At 41.3% G+C, this 27,771-nt stretch overlaps 1 protein-coding gene across 7 annotated transcripts in view; it reads left to right on the plus strand.

Moving 5' to 3' along the window:
* The window catches only part of tanc2b (tetratricopeptide repeat, ankyrin repeat and coiled-coil containing 2b), a 141,044-nt gene that overhangs the window by 52,189 nt on the left and 61,084 nt on the right, over positions 1–27,771 (plus strand). For 5 of the 7 annotated variants that reach the window (XM_087174400.1, XM_087174392.1, XM_087174393.1 and 2 more), the window contains 2 exons: positions 13,195–13,266; positions 16,244–16,423. In XM_087174400.1, coding sequence (XP_087030526.1) covers positions 13,195–13,266; positions 16,244–16,423 — 252 coding nt within the window. Of the gene's footprint in view, positions 1–13,194; positions 13,267–16,243; positions 16,424–27,141; positions 27,414–27,771 lie in introns of those variants that run through there. The other 2 variants (XM_087174396.1, XM_087174397.1) reach the window with 1 other exon arrangement.

Raw genomic sequence — 27,771 nt, forward strand, 5'->3', positions numbered from 1 at the left:
ACCTACAGTCTGTCTATGTCTGTACTTGTCTGTCTGACTGTCTGGTCCCCTCCTCCTCCTCCTCCTCCTCCTCCTCAGCCATGTTTTCCGCTCTCAATAGCTCTAACTCCTGCTGACATTCACTGGGAGGACAGGATTTATCAGGCCCTCGGATAAATTTATCTGCCTTGACGGATGATGGTGCCACACACGTGCAAGTGCACATATGCAGACACATATTACAGGTGCATCCCCATGTGGGCTAAAACAATTAGTCGAATTTGAGCAATTCTGAAACAGTCAATAAATTGGTCAATCACCAGAAACTTTTTGATAATCAATTTCAAACAATTTGCTGGTTTTCAGTTTTTTATCACTGTAATTTTTATATCTTTGGGCTGTGGACTGTTGGTTGGATCAAACAGGAAGTCTGACTTCACCTCGGGCTTTAAGAAACCGTCATGAGCATTTTGCACTATTCTGTGACATCTTGTTGACCAACAATTAAACAGCTGATTGACAAATAGTTGACAGATTAATTGATAATGGAAATAATCAATAAGACCATACACCCAAACAGTATAACATTAAGTACCCAGCAGAAAGCTACACATGAATAAATTAATGTAAAACCAACATGCTGTACCTGCCAAAAACAATACGCTTCTCTCACACACACACACACACACACACACACACACGCTGACCCATATCCCGGAATCTGTAACCTTGTTTTTTTCATCCATTTGTGAGTTTTCTGTACTCAGCAAAAACCCTTGTTTTTTGGATCTTTGTATTAAAAATTCCTTTTATAAAAAAGTTTGTGTCTGACATCGAGCTGGTTCAGCAGTTATTTAAATTATATACTAATATAATAATATAATCTAATAAAATATTGTGTTTTAGTCCGTCTTTGTGAAATATAAAACTCTAGTTGTTCACTTTGATAGAACAGCACTAAATATGATCTAGTTCAGGTTAGGACTAACCCTAACCCTTTTTTCTAGACGTCTAAATATATCCACATATCACACATACTGTAATATAGGGTGTAGCCTTTCATAGTAATGATAAAAGACATCCAGCCACATACAGTAGCCTACTTTCTCCTCACGATGTGTAAGTGTTGGTGTCTGCTGTGCCACTGCAGGTTCTACAATCCCCCTGCCTCTTTTATATTTAATGCGTATTTCATTATTCAGGCCTGCTTGTTTGCAGTTGTAGGCCCATCTCCATTGCAGTTGAGATGGTGTGTGTATTATCCATGTGTGAATGTAGTTTTTTTTCCCCCCCTCCGCGCTCTCCTATCGTCACAATGACACTGAGAACAGAGTGAATTATTGCATTGCTGTGGGCAAGCAAAGGAGAAGAATAACAGAGCGCAATGAAAGAGGGTGCAGTAGCAAGGACAGCCTCTGTCATATCTCTGTTTCACCTCCCTCCGTGCTTCGTCTGTTACTATGGCCACAGTCAATGGCCATTTCTCCTTTTGTTTCTTCCTGTCTTCCTCTTCGACTTCCTCCTCTCCCTAATTGTTACCCCCACCCAGGTTGAAAGCTTTGCACTCCAATTGGAATGAGGAGAAAAACAAAATGACACTTTGCCCGTCTGCCGCTGGCCTTTTTCTATCCAACATCAAACACCCTCTTTTACCGTGGTGTTTTTGTGCTCATGGCTATTTTGGAGACAGTGTGTGCCGGGCTTTTTTATCTGTTTGTTTGTTTAGCATTTAGCTGGTGCTTCACAAGGAGAGGTTGCACACTTTGGCCCATATAAAACGGTACTTAGGATTAAATCCTTATATATATATATAGGTAAAAAAAAATAAGCATTTTTTAACTTCAGTAAGTCTTATATATCCCTATATGAGGTGGAATCCTATCAAAACATGACTCATTTCAATGGCGACTCGAACAGGATGATTTACATTAGTCAGACGGCTTGCAGTAAAGTACATGGAAAGTTGAATTGTTATGTGTGAACCTGCGAGAGAGGAGTCAGACTTTAAATGTAGCATCATACACTAAGCCACAGCCACCACTGTGGATTGTTTGTCTGAATTTCATTACCTAATCTGAGCTTTGCATTTTAACAGGCTTACAATTTCAAGACGCCTCATTTTTATATAAAATAAAAAAACATGGCGGTCTGTTCCTCTAAACATCAAGTTGTTAAAAATCAAAATTTCTTTGTGATAGGCAGAGGTGCACGGGAAAACAATCGGTGCTCATGGCGTCATTATAGAGAGCAAGCTAATGCATAACTTTGCAACAAGTGATGGCTGCAGAGTTGCTAATAGAATAGCAGTGACAGTTGTTTCAGTGTTGTGTGCGGCAGAGTTGTTGATTTTTGAAGCAAACATTTCTGAAGCCCCTTGAATATCGTTCTTGATGTGCTTGATCTCGTACGAGCTAATTCATCCTCAGAGGAGCTGGCAAAGGCGAGATTAGGGTGTGGTACAAACTTCTTCCACGTTTCTGGTTTTGTTGTGAGGCTTACAAATCCCCACAGTACAGAGGAGCCCCTAAGCAGCAGAAAAAAGGATCAAATTTACCTGTACGCGTCTTTAAGCCGCTGTATGGTAATGGCTCTGACTGTCATTCACAGAGGCAGTAATTTGAAAGGCAGTAAATATCTTCCACCGTAATGAACAAGCACCGGCTGCAGCAGGAGCTCTCCCTCATCGGCTTCCCTGTGTGAATTTATCAGGATTCCAACCTTTTCTCATTAAACACTCTTCTTCGGTGCAGAGAGAGGCATCTGCAACCTTAGCAGGAGTCGCACACACCCTTCGCCTCACTGTAGACAGCCAAAGGGAAGGAGAGGTGACGCTGCAGACTGAGACGTGTAGATTAAGTGAAACAAGGCAGCAGAATAACAACAGTTCCTAGACAGCAGGTGCAGTATGGTGGCGCGGGTCCAGCAGGCTGCCCCATACGTCAGATGGAAAATGTTTACCTCAGTCTACTTCTTCATTTACTCACGACTCGAATAGTCCTGAAACCGGTAGTCATCTAATTGATTAATCAGGTGACATTTTAAAAATGAGAATCATCTAAAAAGGATTTAGAATATGTGCTCAATGGCTAGATACATGATCCTGTGCTAAAAGACTGAAGCTAAAGCTAACAGGTCAGGCAAAAAGTTAGCATTCTCAACAGCTGATGATCCAGAAGATATAAAGCTAGTTCTCAGTGTTACAAAGGTGATGAGAACAAAAATGTAAATTCAGATTATCATTATAACCTTGTTCAGCTTGTCACTTTCAATATTAGGCCTGTAAAAGTAAAGGCTTCCAGGATGAAACCAAACCAATGTGTTTGGTGAATGTAATGCTTTGTCAGGTAACACATAATTTCTCAAGTTATCATAATTTATTTATTTGACGCTGCTCACATAGACTCCCCCCTGGAGTCATAAGGATGTTGATGTGTTGCTGAGACCTATGCTAAAAAATGTAACATTTAATTTCTCAAAAACAGCGCGAGCACAAACACAGAGGGTCTGACGGACTGGCTCACTGAGTTTACAACATCTATTTCTATTTATGTTTTATGAAAATAATGCAACTATTTTCTGTGTTAAGGCATTTCATGTTTCAATATTTGTGTCTACAGCTATCTGAGCCTCCAGAGTCCTTCAAGTGTCCAAACCTCCTCCTATCTATAACAAGTCTAAGGTAGTAAAGCTGTTCAGTGTGCACAACAACACCGCTGCTCCTCGGAGAAATACTGTAAACAATAATTGGACAATCGCTGTTTAGGGGAGGAACTTTAGCAAACGATTGATTACTAATGAATTGTTCGTCATTCACCTAGAAAGGATGCCAAACATTTGCTGGTTCAAGCTTCTCAGATGTGAGGATTTGTTGGTTTTCTCTTTTTGAATTTCATATCTTTTGGACTGTTAGTCAAACAAATTGAGCAGTCTGAAGACATCGCCTTGGGAAATTGGCATGTCTTTAAAATATTTCCTGACATTTTATAGATTAAATCTTTAATCAAAAAAAATAATTGGCAGATTGACTCAACCTCTTAATGAGGAGAGGTTTAAATTAAAAAAAGAAACATGGGAGATTGTCATAGTGTTGGTTCTAGTATTAGTGATGGAGGAAGGAGGAAATGTGAAAGGAGATGATACAGGTGTGATGTCTGCCGTTTTTTTTATTTTTGTGGTCCCTCTGTGTGTCATTGTCAGGGATTAAAAATGATAGAAACAAAAGCATCATTCTTTACCGGAACGCCTGGAGGCAGACCGGGAGCATTACCAGCTTTTATGTCTCTGCTCATGCTCTTACTCTCTGAGTCTCAAGGCAGCCAAAGCAAAATCCTTATAACACTTCCATTTCCGTTTGGTTATTTTTGCTGCATGCTTTTCACTTCTCTGCTCTATGATGTAACCCCAGTGGTGTGTCAGACTGAAGGTAGGAGATGCTTCATGCAGCCTCTCTTTGTTTTCCAGACTCTTATTCACTAGGTTTTTTTTTTTTTTTTTTTGAACGAAGGCCACCCACTCAGTGCTGCGACACAGCTTTTTTCAGCATCGGATGGCAGTGTAGGAGTCGGGGCATATCACTCTTTTCTTTCTTTTTTTTCCCTTTCTCTCTCTCTCTCTCTCTCTCTCTCTCTCTCTCTCTCTCTCTCTGTGCGCCACACATTCTCCATTCCTCCCTACTTCCTCCATCATAACACCTCCATCCATCCAGGACACTGCTGAGTCGTGGTGCTGTCAGCCAGAGCCTGACGCACTCAGCCACTCACATATGCGTCACCTCTCTGGCCCACCGCCGCCGCCGTGCTGTTCACTGTCCTCCAGATATACCCCGGTGGCCAGGGTCACAGGCTCTGGGCTTTTCTGGAGGGTGGGAGGGGATAAAATGTTATTTTTAAGCCAAGGAAACACGTCTTTTTTGTTGTTGAGTGTAGAAGATGATGCTTGGGGCGAGTATGCCACTGTTCAGGTGTACTGTATATCTTCAATATACAGTACTTATAGGTGTGCTATCAGCAGAGCTAATATCTGCCAATGTATCAACTCTGCATATTTACTGGTATAACTATACTGGTTTTAACTGATTTTAAATGTATTATGTATTTAAATGTACATACACATTTTATTGATGTAGTACTTAAAGCTGGTGAACATATTTGGGGCATTTTGCAGCTAAAGAGCCAGATATTTCCCTCAGAATTTGGTAGAGACCAAAAATAGATCTTTAAGGGAGGGAACATCATCATTCACCCAATGAATGATAATGTCGCTCTGTAACAGCTGGATGTTTAAATAAGCAACTGTTGCTAACAAGTTTCCTAACTTAAAAGATGATAATATGTCAACGCTATGTTTCCAACTTACTTATTCCTTTATTGCATGAGCTGTTGTTGGTAAGTTGGAAGATGCCACTAATTTACAGATTGCTTTTGGCATGTAGGAACAACAGATGAGGCATGGATATAACAACAAAGATTCATCTAATTGATCTGCAGTACTTTCTCAGAAATTAAATCTCTTTGTTTAGGTTGTGCTTTGGGTGTTTACCTAAATTAGAGGTAAAGCATTTACTGGCTCATCTTGGATTTATATAGATAATATATGCAAATAAGCCTAAATGTATAAACTAAACCATACGGTTGTGTGTATCGGCTGTTAAGTGGGCGAGCTTTTGAATCCCATTGGCAGGTGTAACATGAACTCTTGTTATTTCAATTCGTTAGCACCGTTTTTGATCAGAACACAAACGGAGAATGATGATCATCATGTATTATACATATTTTATTGGCAGATAATCTTTTGGTTCTTCGGAAGAAAATATCAATGACAACAGTCCTGCTAATAAATACTATTGTTCCTCTGATTTGTCCTGTTGTGTGCTTGAGGAAAGGTGCTCCAGCTGATAGGCTTTTTCCAATACAACAACTTAATGAGGGTGAGCTCCTGAAACCTCAGGTTCGTGTTATGGGAAGCTCCAGATTACAGTTTTCCCATAGTGGAAAAGAGCTATGAGCATTCATTAATTTGCTTGGTACGCTCACTCTATGTGAATCCAGAGTCAGCTAGTTCAAATCCAGTGTGTGCATCCAGGATAGAGATTGTGTAGGCAGTGTGTTTTTAAATTCAGTTTTTGCTGCATTATTGTACTCTTCAACAGGCAGTACGCATTAGAAACATTCAGAAGTGTCTACTACCCACACAGTACACCATGTTTTGCTTGAATGCTGGCTGGGGTTTTTTTTTTTAGCTTTCTTGCTTGTAAAGGAGTAGGATACACACATTAAATCAAAGCTGATATGGGCATTGTCCTAAACGCAGTTAACAGCTTGTGAAACTACTGGCTCGTCTGGCCCTCCCTCTCTCAGTCTCCTTCCTACTAGACTCGGCTCAGCACACCTGCATTATGCTCTCCCCGCAGACTCACAACTACAAAGGTCCATAACAGTATCTTCCCCTCTGCTGGGAGCCCTCATAGCTGGTGCCGTTTGTCCTCCCTCAATCTAAGATTGCTTAAGAGTTGACAGGATTGTCTTTCGGCCTGTCACTGCAGGTAATACAGCCGGTGACAAACAGGCAGCGTGCCTCAGTCTCAGCCTCGGCCCTCCTGCGGTATCGCTTTAAAACCAACACACGGTTGAAACATTGAGCAGCAACGCCTGAATAGTGTTTACAGACGTCAGATGTTTAAACAGTTATCAGAATAGTCGCTGAGCAACTGTCTGTCAATCGACTAATTGATTGAGTAACTGTTGATTGTTTTTAGTCCAGCAGGCGACAAAATTTATAATCTCAAATGGCATTTTAACTAAGTAATTATGTTCTTAATGAACACAAATTTATATTTGACCAAGTTCTCGTTATATCTAAAGAGGGTTTTCTGCAGTTTTTTGTTTTGTCTGTGCTCTTGATGGTTTCAAGTGTGTGGGGAAAAAGGTGATGTCACATATTTATGTGCTCCGATCAGGAATGAGCAAGATTTGAATCAGTGTCATGATGGTTAATGTTCTGTCCCCGGATTCAAACTTGATGGATATTTAATACAGAGGAATCAGATTTTAAACCAAAGTTTTCTGGAGCTTTGATAGTGAAGCAGCACTGCGGCTGCTGGTATGTTGCTGGTGTATCTGTGCTTTTCTGTGATTTTCTGCTCCTGCTGTGTTTCCTTCACCACTTCCCTCTTTTATCTGTAATTTATCAAAACAAAAGTCTGAAGAGCTGATTCCAAACCAGAGGTGGACTCACAACCTCGTTAAAGCCAGTGACCCAAAGCAGATTACATTACACCACAGATCTACTTTTAATGAAATTCGTAGTTGGATATGTAATTGCCGAGGGGAGTGAGATGTAGAACCTCCTCATCGACTGTTGAAATCTAAATTACTGTTCACACAAGTATCTCCTGCAAAGAATATTTAGTCTTGTCTGAGTTTAGCATCCCTATTCTTGTTGTGTATTGCTGTGTGTATGTATATACAATCTGTGTGTGCTTGTGTGTGTGTGTGTGTGTGTGTGTGTGTGTGTGTGTGTGTGTGTGTGTGTGTTGTGGTTTGGATGAAAGTGGTTCCCTATTGTTTTACATTGGCAGGATGTCAGAACCCTCCACTTCCTGTGGTAGAGCGGGGCTGGCTCGGTGTAGCAGGGGAGAGACAACACTCGACGAGCTCTCCCACAGAAGACGTGCACGTGCTTATCATCCTATGCATGAATCTTTGTGTTAGCTTGCGCCGCGGCTGATGCTAATGAAGATGTCTGCTAGCTTTACATCTGAGCAGATGTCTGCGCTCTCACGCGGCTCGATGCAGCACACTGTGGTGTTGTGATTCATTAAGACGCTCCACTTTGTTGTGAATCTGATTAAATCCAGCTTAAATGAATGTAACACCAGAGGAGCAGAGTTTCTGTCAGAGACAAACTGGATCACTCGACAGCACACTTTAGCATCCTTGTGCTTAAAGGAGGCGGTGATTGATTGATTTGTTGATGGACAGCAGGAACAGTGTGTTGATATTTGTGCTGTCGGTGTGTCTGCTGACAAAATGTTTTGAGATTCAAATATAGGTAAAATGGTGAGTTGATGAATTGATCAGACAGTGAATGGATTGTCAGAAACTCAGTACAAGAAGTTTGATAATTAGGTGATTCATCAAGCAGAAGTGTCAATCATTTTCTGATTTCAGCCTCTAAAACTTTGTTTTGTGTGTGTTTCTAGCTTTTCTCTGTTTTAAACTGTTGGCCAAACAAAACTAGTGGTATGAAGGCTTCATCTTGAGCATTTGTCACAGTTTTTTAACATTTTTGGAGCAATGAATTATCATTTAAGGCATTTATCATACACAGAGGTTATTCAATGTGCTTAACAGAAGTGGAAGTAAAAGAATAAGAAAACAGTGTAAAACAGCATAAAACACAGACTATAACAGGTAATATCAGTGCAAGATTCAATGTTTCAAAGAAGGCAGAGGAGAATAGAGCAGTTTTTAGCTTCTTTTTAAAGCCAGTTAAGTGTTGGGACATATGTCCATTGGGAGCTGGTTCCAGCAGTGGGCAGCATAGTGGCTGAATACCATTTCACCCTGTTTAGTTTTAACCAAGCATCAACCTCTGGGGCTGAAAAATGAGGCCGACATGCAAGTGCTAAAAACTGCAGTTCTTCGAATGGCCACTTGACACTAGAGAGTCAATCCCCACAGACTTCCATGTTAAAATGTCCCAACTTTACAGCAGAATTAAAACATGTTTACAGCCTGGTGCAATAACAGTTTTGGTCTCTACGGTTAAGTTCCTCTTTCATGAAAACTGTACGGGGGGTGAATTTTTATATAACTTAAATAAATTTTATTGAGGCTTAAAGTTATATAGAAGGCGTGCCGCTTTGAGTGACAGGTGGGTGAGGGTATGTCTGCCACAAACCGGCATGCACCAAAGTTTCGTCTCCACACTCTCCTCCTCTTTGCTCATTTTTGGATTAACAGGAAGTTAGGTGGAGACTGCCAAAACAGCGACAGCAGAGCAGCTCACTCTTCAACTTGAGCTTCGAAACCGCTTTTCAGAAACCTGAGGGTGACATCACAAAGGCTACATCCATCTTCATTTACAGACTGCGGTTTTAACTCCAGGCATCACCAGCTCCTGACCTATTAGGCTTATATTTAATCAAAAAAGTATTGATGTAATTGATCATCTAAAGAATGATTAGTTGGAGCTCTGATGCAAACATAAATGGCTGCAGCTTTGTCATTTTCAGGATAATCTTCAGCCTTCCTGTAACACACTTGCATTGAAGTTCAGGGCCCTGCTCAAAGGCACATGAGCAGTAAATATCGCAGCCTCTTCTCCAATGACATCAGCAGTTGCAGTTTGGCAGCAGCGACTGTTATTCTCTAAAGGAATCAACACATAGCACTGATTCACTCCTTGGCATTTACCTTTTCCAATTCCAAACTTTTCTTTTTTAACACTCTTTTAAATCAATTTCTATTTTGGTGAATTACCCGTGGTTACATCCAGTCGCACAAGACAAGTCCGTGTGATATATGGCGTGCACATTCGTTTTATTTGTGTGTGGGTTACCGTGTGATGAATAAATGTCAGTATGTTTTATTATCGTAGCTCGCACATGAGCCCTTTGTTTCAGATATGAATTTGAGATAGTTCAACATTTAGCTCACAGGAGAAAGAAGTGTTTAATAGGACCCTAGGATAATGCAAGGATGGCGTGCACTTAATTACGAATGAATCATTTTTCGCACCAGACTTGCACATTTATTATTCTGCCTTCGTAGATGCCATGCTTTTAAGATATTTAAAGTACAAAAGGGATTTCTGTGCCTGGTGTAATGCATTACAAAGAGACTGTGATAAAATAGGAAGAAAAATCTGTACCTACGTCCAACCTGGAATATTAGCTTGATGAAAGGTGAGATGAATTTGCTGTGACGTGGAAAGTAACTGGTGTTTAATTAGGGTACTACTTTGCTTCCTGGTGAGAAAGTGGGGGTTGACAACAAGTTGGCAACACAACAACATTAGGGCCCCGTGGAGGCAGTAAGCAAAGGTAAGAAATAAGGCAGAGAGGAACTGAGCCTCGCACTGAATCAGTGTGCTGTCACTGAGTGAAGTCATTGAGCTGAAGGATGTAATTCTCCGGGCTCCTAATATCCGGGATGTGTCTCAGTTACACGGCTCAGTTGTAATCTCTTTTTCTCTTCCTATTGTTGGTTAGTTTGGAGGGTCCCTCAGCTGGAAGACGGGCTTCGATCGCACTTTTGGGGCAGGTCGATTGATTCCTTTTTGTGTGTGACGTGATTGATAAGTCATAGTAAAAGAAGCATATCCATTTTGAATCTCAATTTTGTTCCACCTACTCTCCCCCAAATTAGTTATTCAGAGTTTTTGGATGCCCAGCGTGAAGATTTCAAACCCCCTCTGTGTAACTAGTGATGACTTGGCTTTCTGTCAATCTTTGTAGGTCTTCTTTTTTCCAAAGGTGATCACACAAATGATCATAATTTATAGTAATCACTCTGACAGTACCTGGGGATAGAGGGCTCATTTCGGAGGTCACGTTGAGCACTGTGACCACAGGCATGTTCATCAAAGTCGGCCCGAACGATAATGATAGCGGAGTTCTCCCCGCCATGCTCCATGGGATCACTATCAGATGTCACGCTGACTTTTCCCGTAATGACTCTTTGTCCAAGTGCGAAATTGGCTTGCTCCTTTGACATCCTAACACAGCGCCGTGGCATTACAGCTACAAAGAATAGCCAACAGACTAAGTGCACCATTATTTCTTCGGTTTAGGAGACGGTCTTTTACTTCCAGCGAGAGTAAAGCTTTGATTTTACAGCTGTACAGATCGCCTGTGCTGACTGTGAATCGGATACTGAGCTGTGTTCCAGTTGTATTCTCACAAGTGGATGACAGATGTTCTGTAAAGAACCAGACTGATGTCCACTGTTTGTCTCTGCGGCCGCAGTGAAAACATGCCTCTGTGTTCTGTCAGCCACAGGTCCTCCCCTTTCATGTTCCCTGCTTAATATGCCACTGATCTGTGGCGCAGGACAATGCACTGAGATCACTGGTAACAAGAGAGCAATCTGCACAGAAGAATAGAAGCTTTCTCCTTGGAATGAAAGAGCTACAAAGATGTGTTTCTCAAGCCTAAAAAGAAATTGTAGCTTAGAGAAAGGAGGCTGCAGTAAAGCGGGAAAGCCACATTTGTGCTGTGTAGAATTTTTCCTCAACCTCAGTAACAGTTGCAGCTTTAACGTAGATTTGTCATTTAGTGGGTGGAATGTAATTGTACCTGAATATAAACTGTTCCATCCTCATTTCTATTTTACACCAAGCTACTTACCATGCGTAACACAATAGGTAGCACAATCAGGAGTACTGCAGTTTTTAATATCAAACAATACAACCACACATCTGAAGGAGATAAGGCTCAAGAGCTTTGTCATCTCTTGTATCTAATTCTACAGCTTCTTGTCTTGCGTTCATTTAAATTATGAACGCCTCAGATATGACATTTCGGGCCGCTGAACTCGTCTGATGACAAGCAAGTCGCTCAAAACGTCACCTGAGGTGCTAATCAGATACGCCACAGGAGCATAGCAAGTGTGCAAAATCTATTACTGTACATCATTGAGCTTCCCTGCTCACAGCATCACACTCTTTTTATATGTGCTTGCATGCGCGCGCGTGTGTGTGTGTGTGCGTGTGTGTTTTCACGGCTCACTGGGCAAGCAACGCTCATCGCTTGTGCGCACATCATCTTCAAAGCCTGCATTGATTTTCACGACATTGATTTTACAGGACGATATGGCTCATCAGGTATACGAGGTGAGAGAAGCTATTTTTGGTCGGATGAACCAGATGGAGGTTGTTGGAGGAGCCGGTTAGCAGCCGGATGTTTGTTTGTGTCTGTAAACATCGAGAAGAAAACACTTGTATTGCCGATTTCTTTCTTTTTATTAAATCACTCCCAAATTGTATGTTTTCACTGTATCACATTTCACCTGCTTATTTTTGTTGCTGTACCTATTAATTTGACACACCTTGGTGACGGCGGCTCAGGTCAGGAAGCGAGCGCTGAAAAATCCTCTGCAGAAGACTCCCTCCCACAATCAGTGTCAATCTCAGGCTGGCCCAGTTCTCACACACAATCATGCCCCACAGCTTATTCTATCTGTCCATCGACAAGCTTGATCTTTCCACCAGCGAGCCAATCTAGCCTGCTGTGTGGCTACTGGCACACAGTGTGTGAACCTGCGATGGGAGAGATAATACTTGAGTATTTGTTTGGGTTTTTCTGGGCTGGTGGTGAGCTCTGTGACTGAAACACAGTGCGGGGTTTGCCAAAATATACAATCCTTCTGCGATAAAAAGGGCTCGACTTAATGCATCACGCTTTGATCTGTCTACACATAGAAAACCAATTTGCTTAGACTGTTTATATATATATATTTATATATATATATATATATATATATATATATATAAATACAAGTAGTTTAGATTTTATTAATAGCTCATTTATTTCCAGTGGGATGAATGTATTCTGAGTATCAATCACTTGTTCTAAACCTCCTCTGCTGGCCTGTCGTGCTTTACAGTAGATCCATCCACACTTGAACAGGATTATGAAACAATCCCCCAGTGACATTGACTGTGCTGCCCAGAGATGCTGCCCCCCCCCCCCCCCCCTTCTTTTCAGCTCCATCCACTGTGGCTAATTCTGCCTGCCTGCTCCCTTGGGCGTAATTGATCCTCATATCGTTAACGTATGTGGATCTATCTTGGGGGAAACGCCCACTGCTTTACTGCTAGTCCGCGCTCATTGAACCATAGAGTCCAGTGAGCTCTGTGATTGTGGCTCTACCACAGCACTATCCGCATGCAACAATGGCTGTAATGTAAACTGTTTTGTTATCTGCATGGGCAGGCCCCACAGATAGACTCGGTGACTGTTTAGTCTAACCATGGGGAGGCGGAAAAAGTGGATCTTTGCGGCGCGGTCCCCCTTCGCAACCATAAGGGGCCACTTGGGCCCCAGGAGGAAGGGTGTGGAGGGGCTGTGTGTGAGCAGCCTGCTGGGGGTCCTCCGGTATCACACCTGGCTGATAGGAGAGGAGGAGGCGGCCCTGCTGCTGGCCTCCTCGCAATGCTACCAGCACCACCGAGCTCACTCCCTGTCTTTCTCCTTCTACTCCTCCTCTGCAGATGGTGGGAGCGAGGACTTGGCAGACCCCCGCTCGCCCAGTCTAGACCCTCACCTGAGCCACGTCGGCCAAGGTAAGCTGACAATGATTTCCCAAATCTGTTTAGTTATTCAAAGTAAATCTCAAAAAGGAAAAGAATGACCTCACAGATTCATGAAATACAGTTTTGCCTGTGAAATCTGAGCACCCCAGCAGCTTGTCTTCTCTTCTGTTGCTTATTATGGAGTGTACTGAGCCACACCCAGATGTGAATGTGTATTATGTGAGTGAATGAGAAGATAAGGTACTGAGGAAAAATCATGCAGCTCTTTTCCCACCTTTACCTTCTCATTTCCTTTAATACTTTTCTCTTGGTAGTCTCTTTCCAGACTCTATTTCGTCTCCCTTAATGTTTTTACAGCAGGAACCCACGGAGGCCTTGTTTGCCGGGGCTATATTTTATTCTTTTTTTTTTTATAGCAGAAAAGTTTATGACCACTGGAAATTAAGTTATATTTACAGGGAGAGAACTGTATGAATTTTATATTCTTGTAAATTTGTAAATCAGTGGGAAACAAGTACAAGTTTATTAACAGTGGGAATGTCAGAGCAAGGCAGGAAATGTTCTGGGCAATTATAATTTCATATGCAGCCTTTTTTTCCCCTCCTTGTGCATGTTTTGAGCCGAACACCTTGATGAGTAGGTGTTTGTGTTTATTTCTAGGCATGGAGTGGCCCTTAAACATGTCTCTCATCACAGTCTAAAATAAAAGACCATCATTTCCCTCTTGACGCTTTTGTTGTCTGGATTTTACCGCTGAAGTGCGGCTTTTCCTCCCTTTCCACCCTTCCAGTCTTTGCCTTAAATCACACCTTACAATTTCTGCTTCAGTGTATTGCAGCTTGCATGAGGCTGTTCAGAAAAATAATGTAGTGGGTGTTGAAATTGTATTACAGAAATTTCAAAACATATCATCTTTGGCATCACTGCTGATTTTGAGATGATTACCCTTGTGTAAAATGTCAGAGAATATTATGTTAGTAGTAGAATCCAATATTGAACATGCAGTAAAGGTTCCATATTGTTATATATAGTGTGTGTATACATATATATATATATATATATATATATATATAGAGTAAGATCAACGTGCTCAGTCTACAGAGAAATGCACACCGCCTGTATTCAGGAACTGAGCCTTAAAACGAGCCATCAGGTCTTCCTTAACTTTGTGATGTCACAACAAAGCAATCACTGCACTTTACCATGCCCCAAGCCCCGCCCACTTGGACCCACCATCCAACCTTTCCAGGATTTGGTTTCTCTGAGTGTTTACCTGAAATCTGCCATATCTTTATTTGATCACTCAGTCAGCCAATCAGAAGAGAGGCTCAGAGCCTCCTCTCTTCTGATTGGCACACCAACCTGTTGTTGCTAGAGCTCCAGAGAGAAGCCTCAGAGAGGAGATGTAAAACTACATTGAGATGGTTTTTGGTTCAGTTTAAAACCACAAATATATCTTCTTATGGATCAACACCGGAAGAATGTAAAATATACGACCTTTTAAAGATGAGTTGGATTCTGATTACTGGTAATTGCAACCAGAATACTAAGTTCCCCCTTGGTATTCACACCAGGCTCTGCATACATGAGGAGAATTTCCATGCGGGGGGATGTAACCACTGCTCTGGCTGTTATTTTTTGCTTTTGCAGTGACATTCCCCAGTGAATGGATGGACCGACTCCAGCACTGCTGGAGCCTCAGAGAGACGTGTGTGTTTGTTATTTCTTCCATGTGTGCAAGTGTTTCTGTACCCGTGTGTTTGCACTACAGCAGCCCATTTGCCCCCATCCTTGCTGTAATACAGGCTTCCTGTGGGACTTGTCACGGCCCAGTGTCTGATAATGGCTTCACGTCTCACTGTGGCTGCTGCTATCTGATGTGAGACTGTTGCTTGACCAGTTGGTTTTACAGCTCCGTCTGCAGGGAAATGGGCAGTCTGAGCCAGAACTGATTCACAAAATGGATGTTGTGTTTACAGACAGCTGGCTGTTTTTTGGGTTTTTTTTGTTTTTTTTTTCTTTTCACTGGGGGAATGTGAGTGTGTGAAGTTTCAAAAAAAAAAATCCCCAAGTTGTCATAATTTGTGGTTTTTGAAGCAAGAGAGGAAAAGAGGGTGGGTGAATGATGGAGAGTGGTTGTTTGGGTTCTGTCTGTAATTACCGCTCATTGTGAGAGGCTTTTTTTTTCTTCTTGTAAATAAATACTCTCTCATGGTCATGACTGTGCTCTTTTTTTGGGTTTGTTTGAACACAGTTCATATGGTTAGAAAATCCTCTTTTATTATATTAAAATTGTGGGGTATTGTGTTACTGTTGGGGCTGACGGAGGTCACACAGCCTGTATATTATAGCAGTGAATGTAAACAGCACGTGCTGCCTGCAGGGCGGTTCTCTCTTCTGGGTCACGCCAATCTTGTTACACTCGATACTGGTGGTGCAGTGATATCAGAATCCAGGGACCAGGCGCACGTTCTCTGGTCTGTCGTACAGTTTCTACAGAGGGTGAACAGACAGAAACACCTGCACAATCCAATCCAACACAGTCGCCTTCAAATAAACCCCAACCCTGAAACGACTCGTCGATCGACAGGAAACTGTCTTGGTTTTGATTATTGATTAATTGTTTGTCATATATCAAGCGAAATGACTTGTCAGTTACTTGAAAGATATATTTTTCTCAAGAGTGTGTCAGCGAGGATATGATCTGCGTTGCATTATTAAGGCGTTTCTGTCATTCTGTCCAGCCTCATTAACTGTTCGGATTAAGTATCAGCTGGATATCACTGTCACGAAACTGAAAAAATGTCCTTCATTACTGCATCCATAAATACAGAGAAGACTACATCAGTGACAGCCTGACTCTCACATCCTTACACTCTTCCATGAAGTCTCCTTGTGTTCAATGCAGGAACTGATTCTGCAGTCGACCCCAACAGTGTTAGAATGTCATTACTCAAAGGAGAGAGAAGCATCTCATGCTGCTTTGTGTTTCCCTCCCGTCCTGCAGGTGGCAGCATAGACAGCGACTGTGCCTTTGAAGGAGACTACGCCGTGCCCCCGCTCTCTATGACCGAGGGCATGCAGCACATTCGCATAATGGAGGGCGTGTCACGCTCACTGCCCTCCTCCCCGCTGCTCACCCACCAGACCATCAGTGTCAGGCTACAGCCTGTGAAGAAGCTCACAGGTAAAGACACTGCAGTGACAGAGGATTCACACAGGGTGCACCATTTGAATTAGTTAGGCAGTGTTGTCACATTTTTTTTAAAGCCTGGTTTTCGGGAAGAAAACCACAGCCAACAGAGATGTGGGCTGAATCTGGTTCAGATTTGTCTTGTACGCACATCCTTGCCTGTAGCTGTCCTCCCCCATGGACTCATTGTACTATTACAGTCTACCTTAACCCTTCACTGTACAACTGTACGCAGTGTATCTGATCAGAGAATCACACACAGTGTATTAAAGCAGATTTCACGAGACAAAGTGAAGAGGAGTGGAAGGATTTCTTGTCCTAATGCTTGCTGATAAGCAGTCATCGCTTACTGTATTACTTACCCACTAATTCTGAGAAGAAACATAAAGCAGGGCCAGAGCTCTGGCCTGCGGCAAACACTGCAATTTCCAATTCTTGTAATCACCAAAGTCCTACCTAATTGACAGTGCCAAGACCAGCTGATGGACTGTGAGCTGTGGCCGGCTCTGCCTTCCTTTATGGCTCTTTATCTCTCACCACTAATCGTTTCCTTCCACACTCATCTCTGACATTCAGAGAATGTGGAAAATCGCCTCCCCTCTGTCTCCCCATTAACTGGATTATGAGTCTGTGTCATGTTCGCTCTGCTATTATTATGGGGAAGCTGTGGTTTTGGTACACAGAGCAGTCTGGAACGTCCAAGGTTTACTGCCGTACTGGGTTTCAAAACGAGAAATGAAATATTGACATCGCAGTTTCGCCTAATATCAGTGCAGCCTCCACACTGAAGTAAGAGTGGGTGTGAAGGACTTTAAAGCTCCGTTCAGCAGTCACCACTAGGGTGCACCAGCCTCTCAGCTACCTCAGATCATTAACCATTACTGATATGCCAGGGGGACCATGATTTTTACATCATACAGAATGATTTATGCCCCACCCTACCCCCCCAGGTCATTCAAGCTGTGGGTTTTTAAAGAGGAAACACGCCAAAACTGATTTTCTCTCATTTCAACTGGGTGTGCTACAAAACTGTGGAGGGTTCTGAGTGTGTGACCGGATCCAGCTGAGGCTGTTTTTTGGGGGGATCAGCAGTTGAGAATTAGATTTGAGAGCAAGCCAATCTTATCAGGCCAAATCACACATTCTTTTTTTTTTTCTTTTTTTCTTTTTGCTTCTCTCAGCTGTTTGAGGAGCCATCTTTGTCTGTTCCATTCGTACTCTTCTTTTACTTAATGTTTTGTGGCAGATTGAGCCATGATATGACGGCTACACTTTGGTGTGTGTGAATCAAAATGAATCTTTAGATTGTCAGCTCATGTGAATCTGTAAATGTATATATTCTGTGGTTGTGTGTTTATTGTCTCGATGGCTGTCAAAGAGGAGTTGTTGTTGCTTAAGAATAGCTTGATTAATGATGTGCGGTGCCGCCGCATTTGTACTATTCTTATTCCACAGTTCCACATGTTGGGACAGGTTTCCTAGTCGCACATGTCGTCATTTGCCTTGACATATTATATCAGTCAGGTGCTGCTGGTTGTGACGGCTGCTTTGTATTTTTTAGATTTTGACGTGGGGAATTAGGAATTGTCTTGTTTTTAACATGCAGCATGTCTCTGCTGTGCACTTCCTGCAACTCAGCTAACTTGTTTTACCTTTACAGAATAAGTCCAGTTAAAGTAGTCATCTTAAGTGTTTGTGTGCATGACAGTGAGAGATATCATTTTGGCAGGATTAGCTCTTCACTGTGTTAATCCTTCCAGATGTATGTCTCTGTCACACCACCTATTGTGCATTATATTGTAGTTTGTTGTCCTAATGAAGCCACTGGAAAAAAAACAAAAAAACAACTTAAATGTTAGATTTTGTCCAGCTAGTGCGACAGATGTGGCACTGCAGGACAGAAATCTGCGCATCACCAAAGGTGATTTGGCTCCTTTACATACTGCATGTGAGGAGCCCTCCCAACAAGGCTTCCTCTTTTCAATATGACTTTTCACAGCTTATCGGAGTTAAAGCGCTCATGCATCAGCACTCCTGACTCTGACAACATACACAAAAGCCCTCGAGTGCCTTGAGGTGCCCTCTGTCCTTCAAGTCCTCAAAGACCTGCGTCTGCTCTCAAGTGGCATTGAGCACCAGATTGTTGGGTCTCATCCACCCCAGCTTTCTCACCCTTTAATTAATTCAACTCAGTGCCACTTCCTGCACAGCTTGACAGCACTAAGCCTGTGTGTGCGCTTTGGCGTCAGAGGCCAGAACCCCTCCCATGCCAGAGATGGCAGAGGTGGGAGAAAGACTGGTGACAGAGGAGTGCATTAGAGAGCAAACAGCAGCAGGTCTAAAGGCAGCTGCACTTTGATCTCCCCCGGTGGCCTCCACCTACCGCACCCTCCCTCTGCCCTCCTGTACAGCCCCTGATTGGCCTTAGGCAGACCAGAGTGGTGATGGTGGTGGGGACTTGAGTTATTCAACCTCATGGCTCTGATAGAATGAAAACGCTATGAATACGCTGACCTTTTTCGAGAATCACTGAGTTTCCGATTTAATCCCCTCTGCCTGTGTGAAGACTCTCGAGGGGGGGGCTTCAGATGCTCGAGGGGTCAACTTGTGAAACAAATTGGTGAAGCAGATGGGAGTCGTACAGTACAGTAGTGTACCACCACTGTGTGCTCATTTCAGATCTTTGTGTCGGTGGTCACTCCTGATTTTCTGTGGACATTTAAGTTTCACTTTTTCGCTGCATTTTTTTTAAAAACATTTAAAAACAAGAAGATATTTAGTAGAGCACAAGCAACGCCGGCCAATACGGTATTGATCCCTGGCAAAAATATATTGGCTGATATTCTTTTTACATTAACACATTTTTGAGAAAATAAACCTTATTATCAAAGATGACATACCTAATAAAGACAAAGTTGCATATATTAGTTTTGTGTTTTTGGCTTTCCAGATTTAAGTGTAATCAAGCGAACCCAGCTTAACCCGACCTTCTGCGACTACCTGCTGAGGAAGAGCAGGTGAAACAATCGAAAGCTCCAAGTTTAATTTAACTCAAGGTCCACTGACAAGCTCTTTCTGGCGCTTTAGACCACATCTCACAGTCTTCGGGGAGAGATTTTATATTTACTCATTGGGTCACGTGAGGACAAACAACAAGTTATTACCATAACCACAGCAAGCTTCTTTCTCTGAGGAAGACCTTGAGATGTGGTCTAAAGCTCCAGAAAAAGCAAGGGAGTTTCAACATCGTGAAACAACTTTCTTTCTGAATAGAAGGTGTTGTATGATCTGGAGCGTTCGATCGTGTCACATGACCCTCGTCAGCAGTTGCCTGGTTGGGTTTAAGTTAAGCTCAGTTCAAGTTAATATAGACATTGATATAAAATACTGCCAGCGCCACACATATATATCTCTGCATTTAACACCTGTCAGGTTCTTTCTGCATATTTGCCTGCATACAGTATATACACCAGTATCCACCAGTTTACATCAGTATATTTACCAGTATAGTATGAAGGTACATCCACTCATGTACCATCTTTAAGTGCAGTTTTGAGGTACTCTTACTTGAGTATTCACATTTTAGACATTTTAAAGATGAAAATTGTGTCTACTTTTTATTTACTTAGAAAAACGTTTTACTCCACTACATTTATTTGAGTTAGTTATAGTTACTAGTTACTTTGAAAATCAAGATTTATTATATAATACATGATGCCTATTAAATATAAAACATAGTAATAACTCACTGATGGGGCCGTTCCGCTGCTTAATAGCTGCTTTTACTTTTGATAATTTCCTGTAAGTATATTCAGCTGCTGATACTTACACAAACGTGTAACTTGTAATGAGTATTTATTTTACAGCGCTACGTTTAGCAGTATCTGCAATGCCCCAGCGTCTCTAATACAGAATAAAAACACAGCGGAGTCCCCGTCACCTTTAATGCAGCTGAACTAACAATAATATTTTTATACTTTATTAAACTTCTAAGGGAGACTTCCTTTTTAATCCTCCTGCCTTCCAGAAAGGTCAGACTGCACGGTCAATGCCGACTCGCTGTGTCTGAGTGAAGTGCACTTCTGTTTGCCAACACTGCTGCTGTGGTGAAAAGTGTTTTTAAGTATTGTGATGGGACATATTTTCAAGCCCTTTGAATTTCTCCAGGAAAATGTTCATTTTATGAAACATTTTTCGAGCGAGTCGCGATGTAAGGCTTTTCGGTCTCCTGCTGTGCACTCATGAAAACATATGTTCTCACCGGGGCTGTAGTTGCGGAGGAAGAATTCACATTCTTTACAGTAATAAAAATAGCACTAAAGGTTAAAGTCCTGCAGTACAATCAACAAAATCAAAGTACTCAATACAGAAAACTGATCGACTGATTGAGTTGTAGCTTGTTTCGTAACACTTTCATTTTATAGCTTCCCGTAATTCCCTACAGAGTAAATGTGATGTAACTGTAGTTTTATGTTCCTGCTGGGAAGAACTATGTAATTTGGTTCTAATTATAAGAAACAATTCAGTTGGTACAATCCTAATGAATTAATTCCAATGAATTTTTAATGTTACCTAGACAGTCTTATAATAAGTCATTAAGATTTTAGCCGTTCCTTCATTGAAACTTCTTTGCAAATCAGTGACCCAGCACAAACAAATTACACACAGAAAACAGTAACAGATGTGGAGACAGGTAATTTGTACCAAATTAAACAGATATATCCTCAAAAACATCTTAATATTACAAGGAAGAAACTGAATCTACTTCTCAGGGTTTTTTTTTTTTTTTTTTTCAAATATTCATCATTCCTTCATCTTCATGCTATTTCGCAGATTCCTGGACCGCTGTGTTTACTTCGTCTGTTTTGAGGTTTATTTATTTATTTTTTAAGAGTTGTCATGAGTGGCAATGAATGCTCACTCTCGCAGTGATATCTCCGTAGCTGACTATTATGAGTTGTAATCACTGATTGCCTATTTGTTTCTTAATAAACACCTCACTCAAGTGTCAGTCTCACCAGAGACGTCTCACCTACTTTGATTGATTGGCCGTGCTCCACTCCGAAACATTCAAAGGGAATTATTTCAACATCCCTCGCCAGATTTCACATGGTTTCTCCTAATTAATGGCAGCAATCAATACAATTACTACCTCCCCACAGATTGCCACATAAAGGTAGAAAATTGCATTTGGCCTTAAATCCTGAGAAAAAGGCTTCATTTAATTATACCACCTAATTTTTCCCCTACTCTTGCTGCAATTATCACAGTAATATGAGTGTATCTAAAATCCATTGTCTCGCTGGTGCTTACAGTAATAGAGTAATATGTGAATAAGTGGCAATGCACTACAGTAAGCGAACATCTAAATGGGTTTGATGTAGGTTTAAAAAAGCTCAGTAGCAGTGTGTGGACGGTCAGGATTAACAACGCACAGTGTGCAGAACTGCTTAGTCAGGTTTTACAGCTCATTGTGTGGGTGGTCTTAAAGGACCCACATAAAAACAGCTGAGCTCTGATAAATTAGCCGCTTGTGATGAATGCTGCGTTTCTGGGAATGTTTTATTGTTAGGTACTTTTTCTTTTTTTATTGTGCAGGATAAGATGACAGGATCACTTGTTGGGCTATTTCTTGCACAGATATAATGGACTGAAATAAGATTTTACTCCCGCAGCTGAAATTCATGCCATTATTTAGGGATTTACTTAAGGTATCTGGGAAATGTAGGAAATCTGCTGTAGAGCTGAAATGATTAGATGATCAAACAAAAATTAATCTGCAACTATTTTCTTAATTGACTCAATTTTAAACTACTTTTTCAAGCAAATATGCCAAAAAAAATGTGGTTCCAACCAATATCTTAGTGTTTTGAACTGATTAAGAAACAAAGTATTAACTGATTATTCAACTGATAGTAGTTGTAGCCCTGATCTACACCCAAGGTTGTGGGTGAGGCTGTTGAAGTTGAAGAAAATTCATCATGAAATACCTAATGAGTTATCTTTTAGTTTTATTTTAAAATCATTTGGACCTTTTTTTAATAAACAGCAGTGAAACAATCTAGAGCTTAAACAATGAATAGTTGACACAAAAATAATCAACAGCTTCTTTGATTATCAATTAATCATCAAATCAAACATTCACTATCTGCAGCCTCTAGATTGTGAGTACATTGTGATGATCGTGAACTGAATCTTAAGTTGAGAACACAAATCTCACCAAGACATCGTGATATCATGTTTCCCAAGTTTTTTCTCTGAGCACTTTAAGAATTTCTCCATTTTGACTTTAAAGCTGAGGGTCATAATGCAGTGGTAGAAGAAGTACCATAGAAGTAATGATACTACAGTGTATTCAAAATTTTACCTTCAAAAGAAAAAGTATTAATGATATTATCCCTATACTGTATGTATTATACTGCTAGATAATTAGTTTTGATGAATCAGTGTTAAAGCTGAATTTTAAAGTTACAGCTAATTGAGGTGGAGCTAACTTTATCTACTTTATATACTATTGGAATATGGTAAAATCTTAACCTGCAAAGTAACTAGTAACTAAAGCTGTCACATAAATATACAATAAAAGTTAAAAGAGCAATATTTCCCTCTGAAATGTAGATGAGTAGCATAAAATGGAAATATTCAAGTAGTAATAGTAGAAATACCTCAAAATTGTACAAAATGTATTACTTTAGTTAGTTACTTTCCACCACTGTTTTTAGTTTTTTATGGCATTTTATAGACAGAACAATTAATCAAGAAGATAATTATCAGATTAATCGATGATTAAAATAATTCAATCCACTTTCAAGAGCAGGTAAAAAACATGTTCAGTTGCATCAGTAAACATCAACACATAAACACATAATACTCTCAACATCATGGAACAAAGTTGTTGCAGTCCTGTGACTCTGCTCTTATATGTTTTATACGTATATCAGTGGGTCCCCTGGTTTCTTGACACCATCATGTATAATATAGATGTTTCCTTTAAGTCATGACGTCATCTAAATCAAACCTGCAGTGCACCTTGCCTTTTGAGTATTCTATGATCCCCTCAGTGCATTTTTGAAAGGAAGACTGACATTTGGGACATCTCAATCTCCCGCTCTCCACGCCTCCATAGCCAGCCTCGCGTTTATATGGCATCTGCTATCCTCTGTGAATATTTGAGATGAACGCTGACATTTGGGACGTCTCAATCTCCACGCCTCCTTACCCAGCGCTGCATCTCGAGAAAATCACTCTTCAATTATTGTCATTATTTCTTGCTTCAACCGTCCCAGCCATCACGGACCCTCCAAATCATTTGTTCCGCTGAGAGGAAATGTGACATTTTCAGCTCCACTGTCACAGGTGAAAAATAAAGAGTGAAGGTTAAATGCATAAAGGAGTAATTGAAATGGAGGTATGATGCCCTCAGGAGGAGCACTAAAGAACCAGTTGGATTAAGTGCCTTGACAGAAATTCTTGTCATATTTTAGTCTTCAGCCAAACAGTCCGGATGTTTGAGTGATGAAATATCATCACCAAGCTTCATTATTCTTCATTAAGTGCAAACATCAACTTTTTTACTGTGTGTATTACAGTATTTTAATGTTAAGTTACTAGAGGGAATGAATGCATTCTTGTATCTGACATTATTTATTAAGCTCTGCCGATATGAATGGCGACTGCTCGTGCAGAACAGTAAAAGAAGGAACAGTCAAACGTTTTGAGAAAATCTGAGAAATGAGGAGGTGTGTCAGTTTGATGTAATCGTGGACACTCAGACACCAGAAATAAAATACACCGTACCCCCAAAAGACAAGTGGGGGGGTACAGTGTTTTTGTTCTGATTAGTAAGTTCAAATGGGAAATACGCTCTTTTCCCTAGAGTTAGGTGAGACGGTCGATAAATATTAAGCAGCCAGTTAGCTTAGCTTAGCATAAAGACTGGAAACAGGGCAAAACTGCTAGCCTGGCTCTGTCCAATGGTCATAAAATCTACCTGCAATCACTTGTAAAGCTTTCAGACTTTGGTTTAAATAAACAAGATATAACGTATATATTATTGAACTTTAGAGGTGCAGGGATGTGGACCTTACCTTTGGACTTGGGCTGAATGATATGGAAATATAGGCCTAGTGATTATTTTGACATATATTGCAAAACAAGTCATGATTTTTAGTGGGAATTTAATTTTTGCTGAAAAAATGAAATATAAAAATGATTATGATGATATTTTTGTTGGTTTTGTACCAAAAAAAACATGTCTTCTTACATCTGGAGAATATGATTTGTAGGCTGCGCCATCACTGTAGCACCATGATGCTTCATTTTTAATGGTCTGTTGTGATACATTTTACCTTTATTAAAAAAAAAAACTGCAGCTGCTGCCATTTGGATTTTGCACTTGACCATATTGTGATTTTCGATAATATTGCAATTAATGGTTCAGCCTTACTTTGGACTGAGCCAGGCTCGCTGCTTAACCGGCTGCTGCCTTTAGCTTCATGTTTAGATGTAAAAATAGAGTGGTATCAATCTTCTCATCTAACTCAAAAAATGTCATTTTCATGCCGTTCATATAGCAAAACACTGTGTTTACCTTGGAGTTTTATTTATGTTGGTAATGTCTCTGACACACAACTGCACATTTAACCAGATGAATATTAGAGTTCAATGAGCACTAAGGGCACTTTAGTTTCTCCATAACCTGTAGATTACTCTGTTTTCCAGTGTAATTGTATATTGTATTTGTTGGGTTACACTGTAAATGCATAGTTCTGTTTACACATGAATAAACATTTTAAATGTCATGTAAAGGACATTGATTGATTGAAATTAAAAAGAAAAACACTACAATAATGCAGATAGACAGTAGGACAAGAAACCCAACATAATGAAACAACAAATTAAAGAATCCTAAATGACTGCAAATAGTTTATAACAATAACCTTTTAAAACCACTTCCAATTTATTAATTTATAAATTGACATTATGATACATCTAATGGAAAGAGTAAAAAAGACTCAAGCTATGGTGTTTAAAAAGTAAGGAGGGAGGGTACAGTAAAAGACACAGTGAATATAAACTAGGAATAGTAAAAATGACAAAACACCACATAATATCTCCAGACCTGTGTTTTGTGGCCATGGCAATAAAGATTACAGTTTATTCCCTGAGCTTAAAGCTGTCATGAACTGCATGAGGATGTTTAAAGATAACATAAAGACGATGTAAATTTAAATTGCCTCAGAAGCGTAGTCTGTGACGCAAACTTAAACTTAAAAATCAGGGCAAGATTGCCATCACTCCCCGACTGATTACAGGTCTCCTCATTTACAGGGAACACCAGTCAGCAACGATCTTGCTTATAACTGTTTCCTGATGCTTCTGTCTGTCACACACTTACGCAACCTCCTTGAACAAATGTATCTGAGCTCATTTTAATGATAATAGTGTTTTACAGTTAAAGCCAGGCATGTGATCAACCACCCCCACTTGTCATTTCACTGGATTATGTTGCATTCTGTTGATAATATGCAAAGCGGCTATAATATCACACCACTTGTATCATGTCACACATGTAAATGTGAAGTTATTTTTTTCCCCATAATGATAGATATGGCAGAAAATCAAGGCAGTGTTTGACAGCAGGGACATTTCAATAAAAGACCCAGGTTTTATGGTTTACATGGTGCACGTAGCATGGCACTCAAAAACTTTAAACTGTAACTGTAGCACATCTTTAAGGCTTGTTGGTATCATGGGCAGGTGGCTGGAGATGTCACTCTGGGGAAATAAGTGTGACTGGAGGAGATTGATAAAAAAAAATAAAAAAAACACTTAGAAAACAGCGGGCTTACAACGCATCCGATGTGAACCCCCGACAAAAGCAAAGACGGTACACAATAAACTCTCACCCCCGTGGGTTTGAACCCCTAAAAAGCCGTAAAACATGGCTGCAGCTGTACAAATACGGTTTCAAGGGTAAAACAAGGACAGAGCGGGATGCCTGAGCCCAAGAGGAAAATGGAGTAGGTTTTATTGAAACCCTTGTTTCTGTCAAATAATACCTCTGCTCCTTTTTCCCCACTTGTGATCTAATGTGTCCCCAAAGCTCCATGCACGAACGGCAAAACTGCGTCCCTTTAATAATACCCTCCCTCCCTCCCTCCCTTCCTCCCTCCCTCCTTTTTTTTTATGCCATTTTCTTTCCTCCCCCAATACCCACCCTTCTCCTCCCCCTCCTTTTGCTCTGCGGTTGCCATGACAACAGCAGCACTGCACCATTCATCTGTTGGAGACCTGGGCTCCTGTTCCTGTAGAGAGTGCGCCTCTCACATCTATACATAACACGCTAAGCGCTAATGCAGTCACGGAGGCGAACGAGGAGCTCACTCCTATCTGTGCTCACGGGCTCCTCGCAAGAAAAAGCTCCCTGTTCTGGTCCGTCTTATTTTATTTATTTATCTTTTTAATTTCTTTCGTAGCGTTGGAGGTTTTGGTCACCTGTCAGCCCTCGGTGCGCGCCGCCACCACAGAGGTGTCACCTCTGTGTCCCCCTCTTTCCCCAGTGACACAGTGACTGCTGCGTTCTTCCTTCCTCCTTTCCTTTTCCTCCCTCTCCCTCTCTTTCCTCCTCCTCCTCCTCTTCTTGCTCCTCCCGTCGCTGCCAAATCTGCCTGGCTCTGTATCATTTACTGCGACTGAATTGAGCGGGCAGCATCGGCACTGAAACCTGTGGAGATTTCCTCAGAAAGGAAACAAGAGGGGGAAGCAAGAGAGCGAGCTTCTGTTCCTCCGCTCTTATCCTCCCCTGCTCTGCTGCAGGTGTTTTTTTTTTTCTTCCCCTGTTTTTCTTTTCTTGTTCTTTCCTTGTTTTTGATGAACTGGTCATCGCTCAGGGAGGAAGGACTGCGCGTGTCGCTGGAGGGGGAAGGAGGGGAGCTGGTGCCGTACTCCAGCCTTCAGGAATGCGAGATATGGTTTGAGAATGGTGAGCCCTGCCACACCCTCTTTTGCTCGTTTCATTCCTCCATCTGTGCCTGCAAACTGTGTCTCCCCCTCCGGTCACCTGCTGCTCCACCTTTTTGCCTGGCCAGAGCGTGCTCCTGGTCTGTCTGCTCTCTGATCTCACATCTGGAGCGGCTGGAGTCGACCGCTGGTTCCAATGACGTTGGTACAGATATGGGGCTAATGGGAGGAGTGCAGGAAAGTAATTTCTCTCCGTGAAATGATGCATTTGTCAAAGGGCTGCACTCTAATGACAATGTAGGCTCGAGGACCTGTGAATCAACCAGAGTGCCAAGTGTTTTTTTCGTGGCAAGCTGGTCTGTTTCATGCGTCAGCGTGGG

This window comes from Seriola lalandi, unplaced genomic scaffold (genome assembly GCF_002814215.2).
Source record: "Seriola lalandi dorsalis isolate HSWRI2012SDOR001 ecotype SW California unplaced genomic scaffold, Sedor1 jcf7180002054346, whole genome shotgun sequence".
NCBI classification, from domain to species: Eukaryota; Metazoa; Chordata; class Actinopteri; order Carangiformes; family Carangidae; genus Seriola; species Seriola lalandi.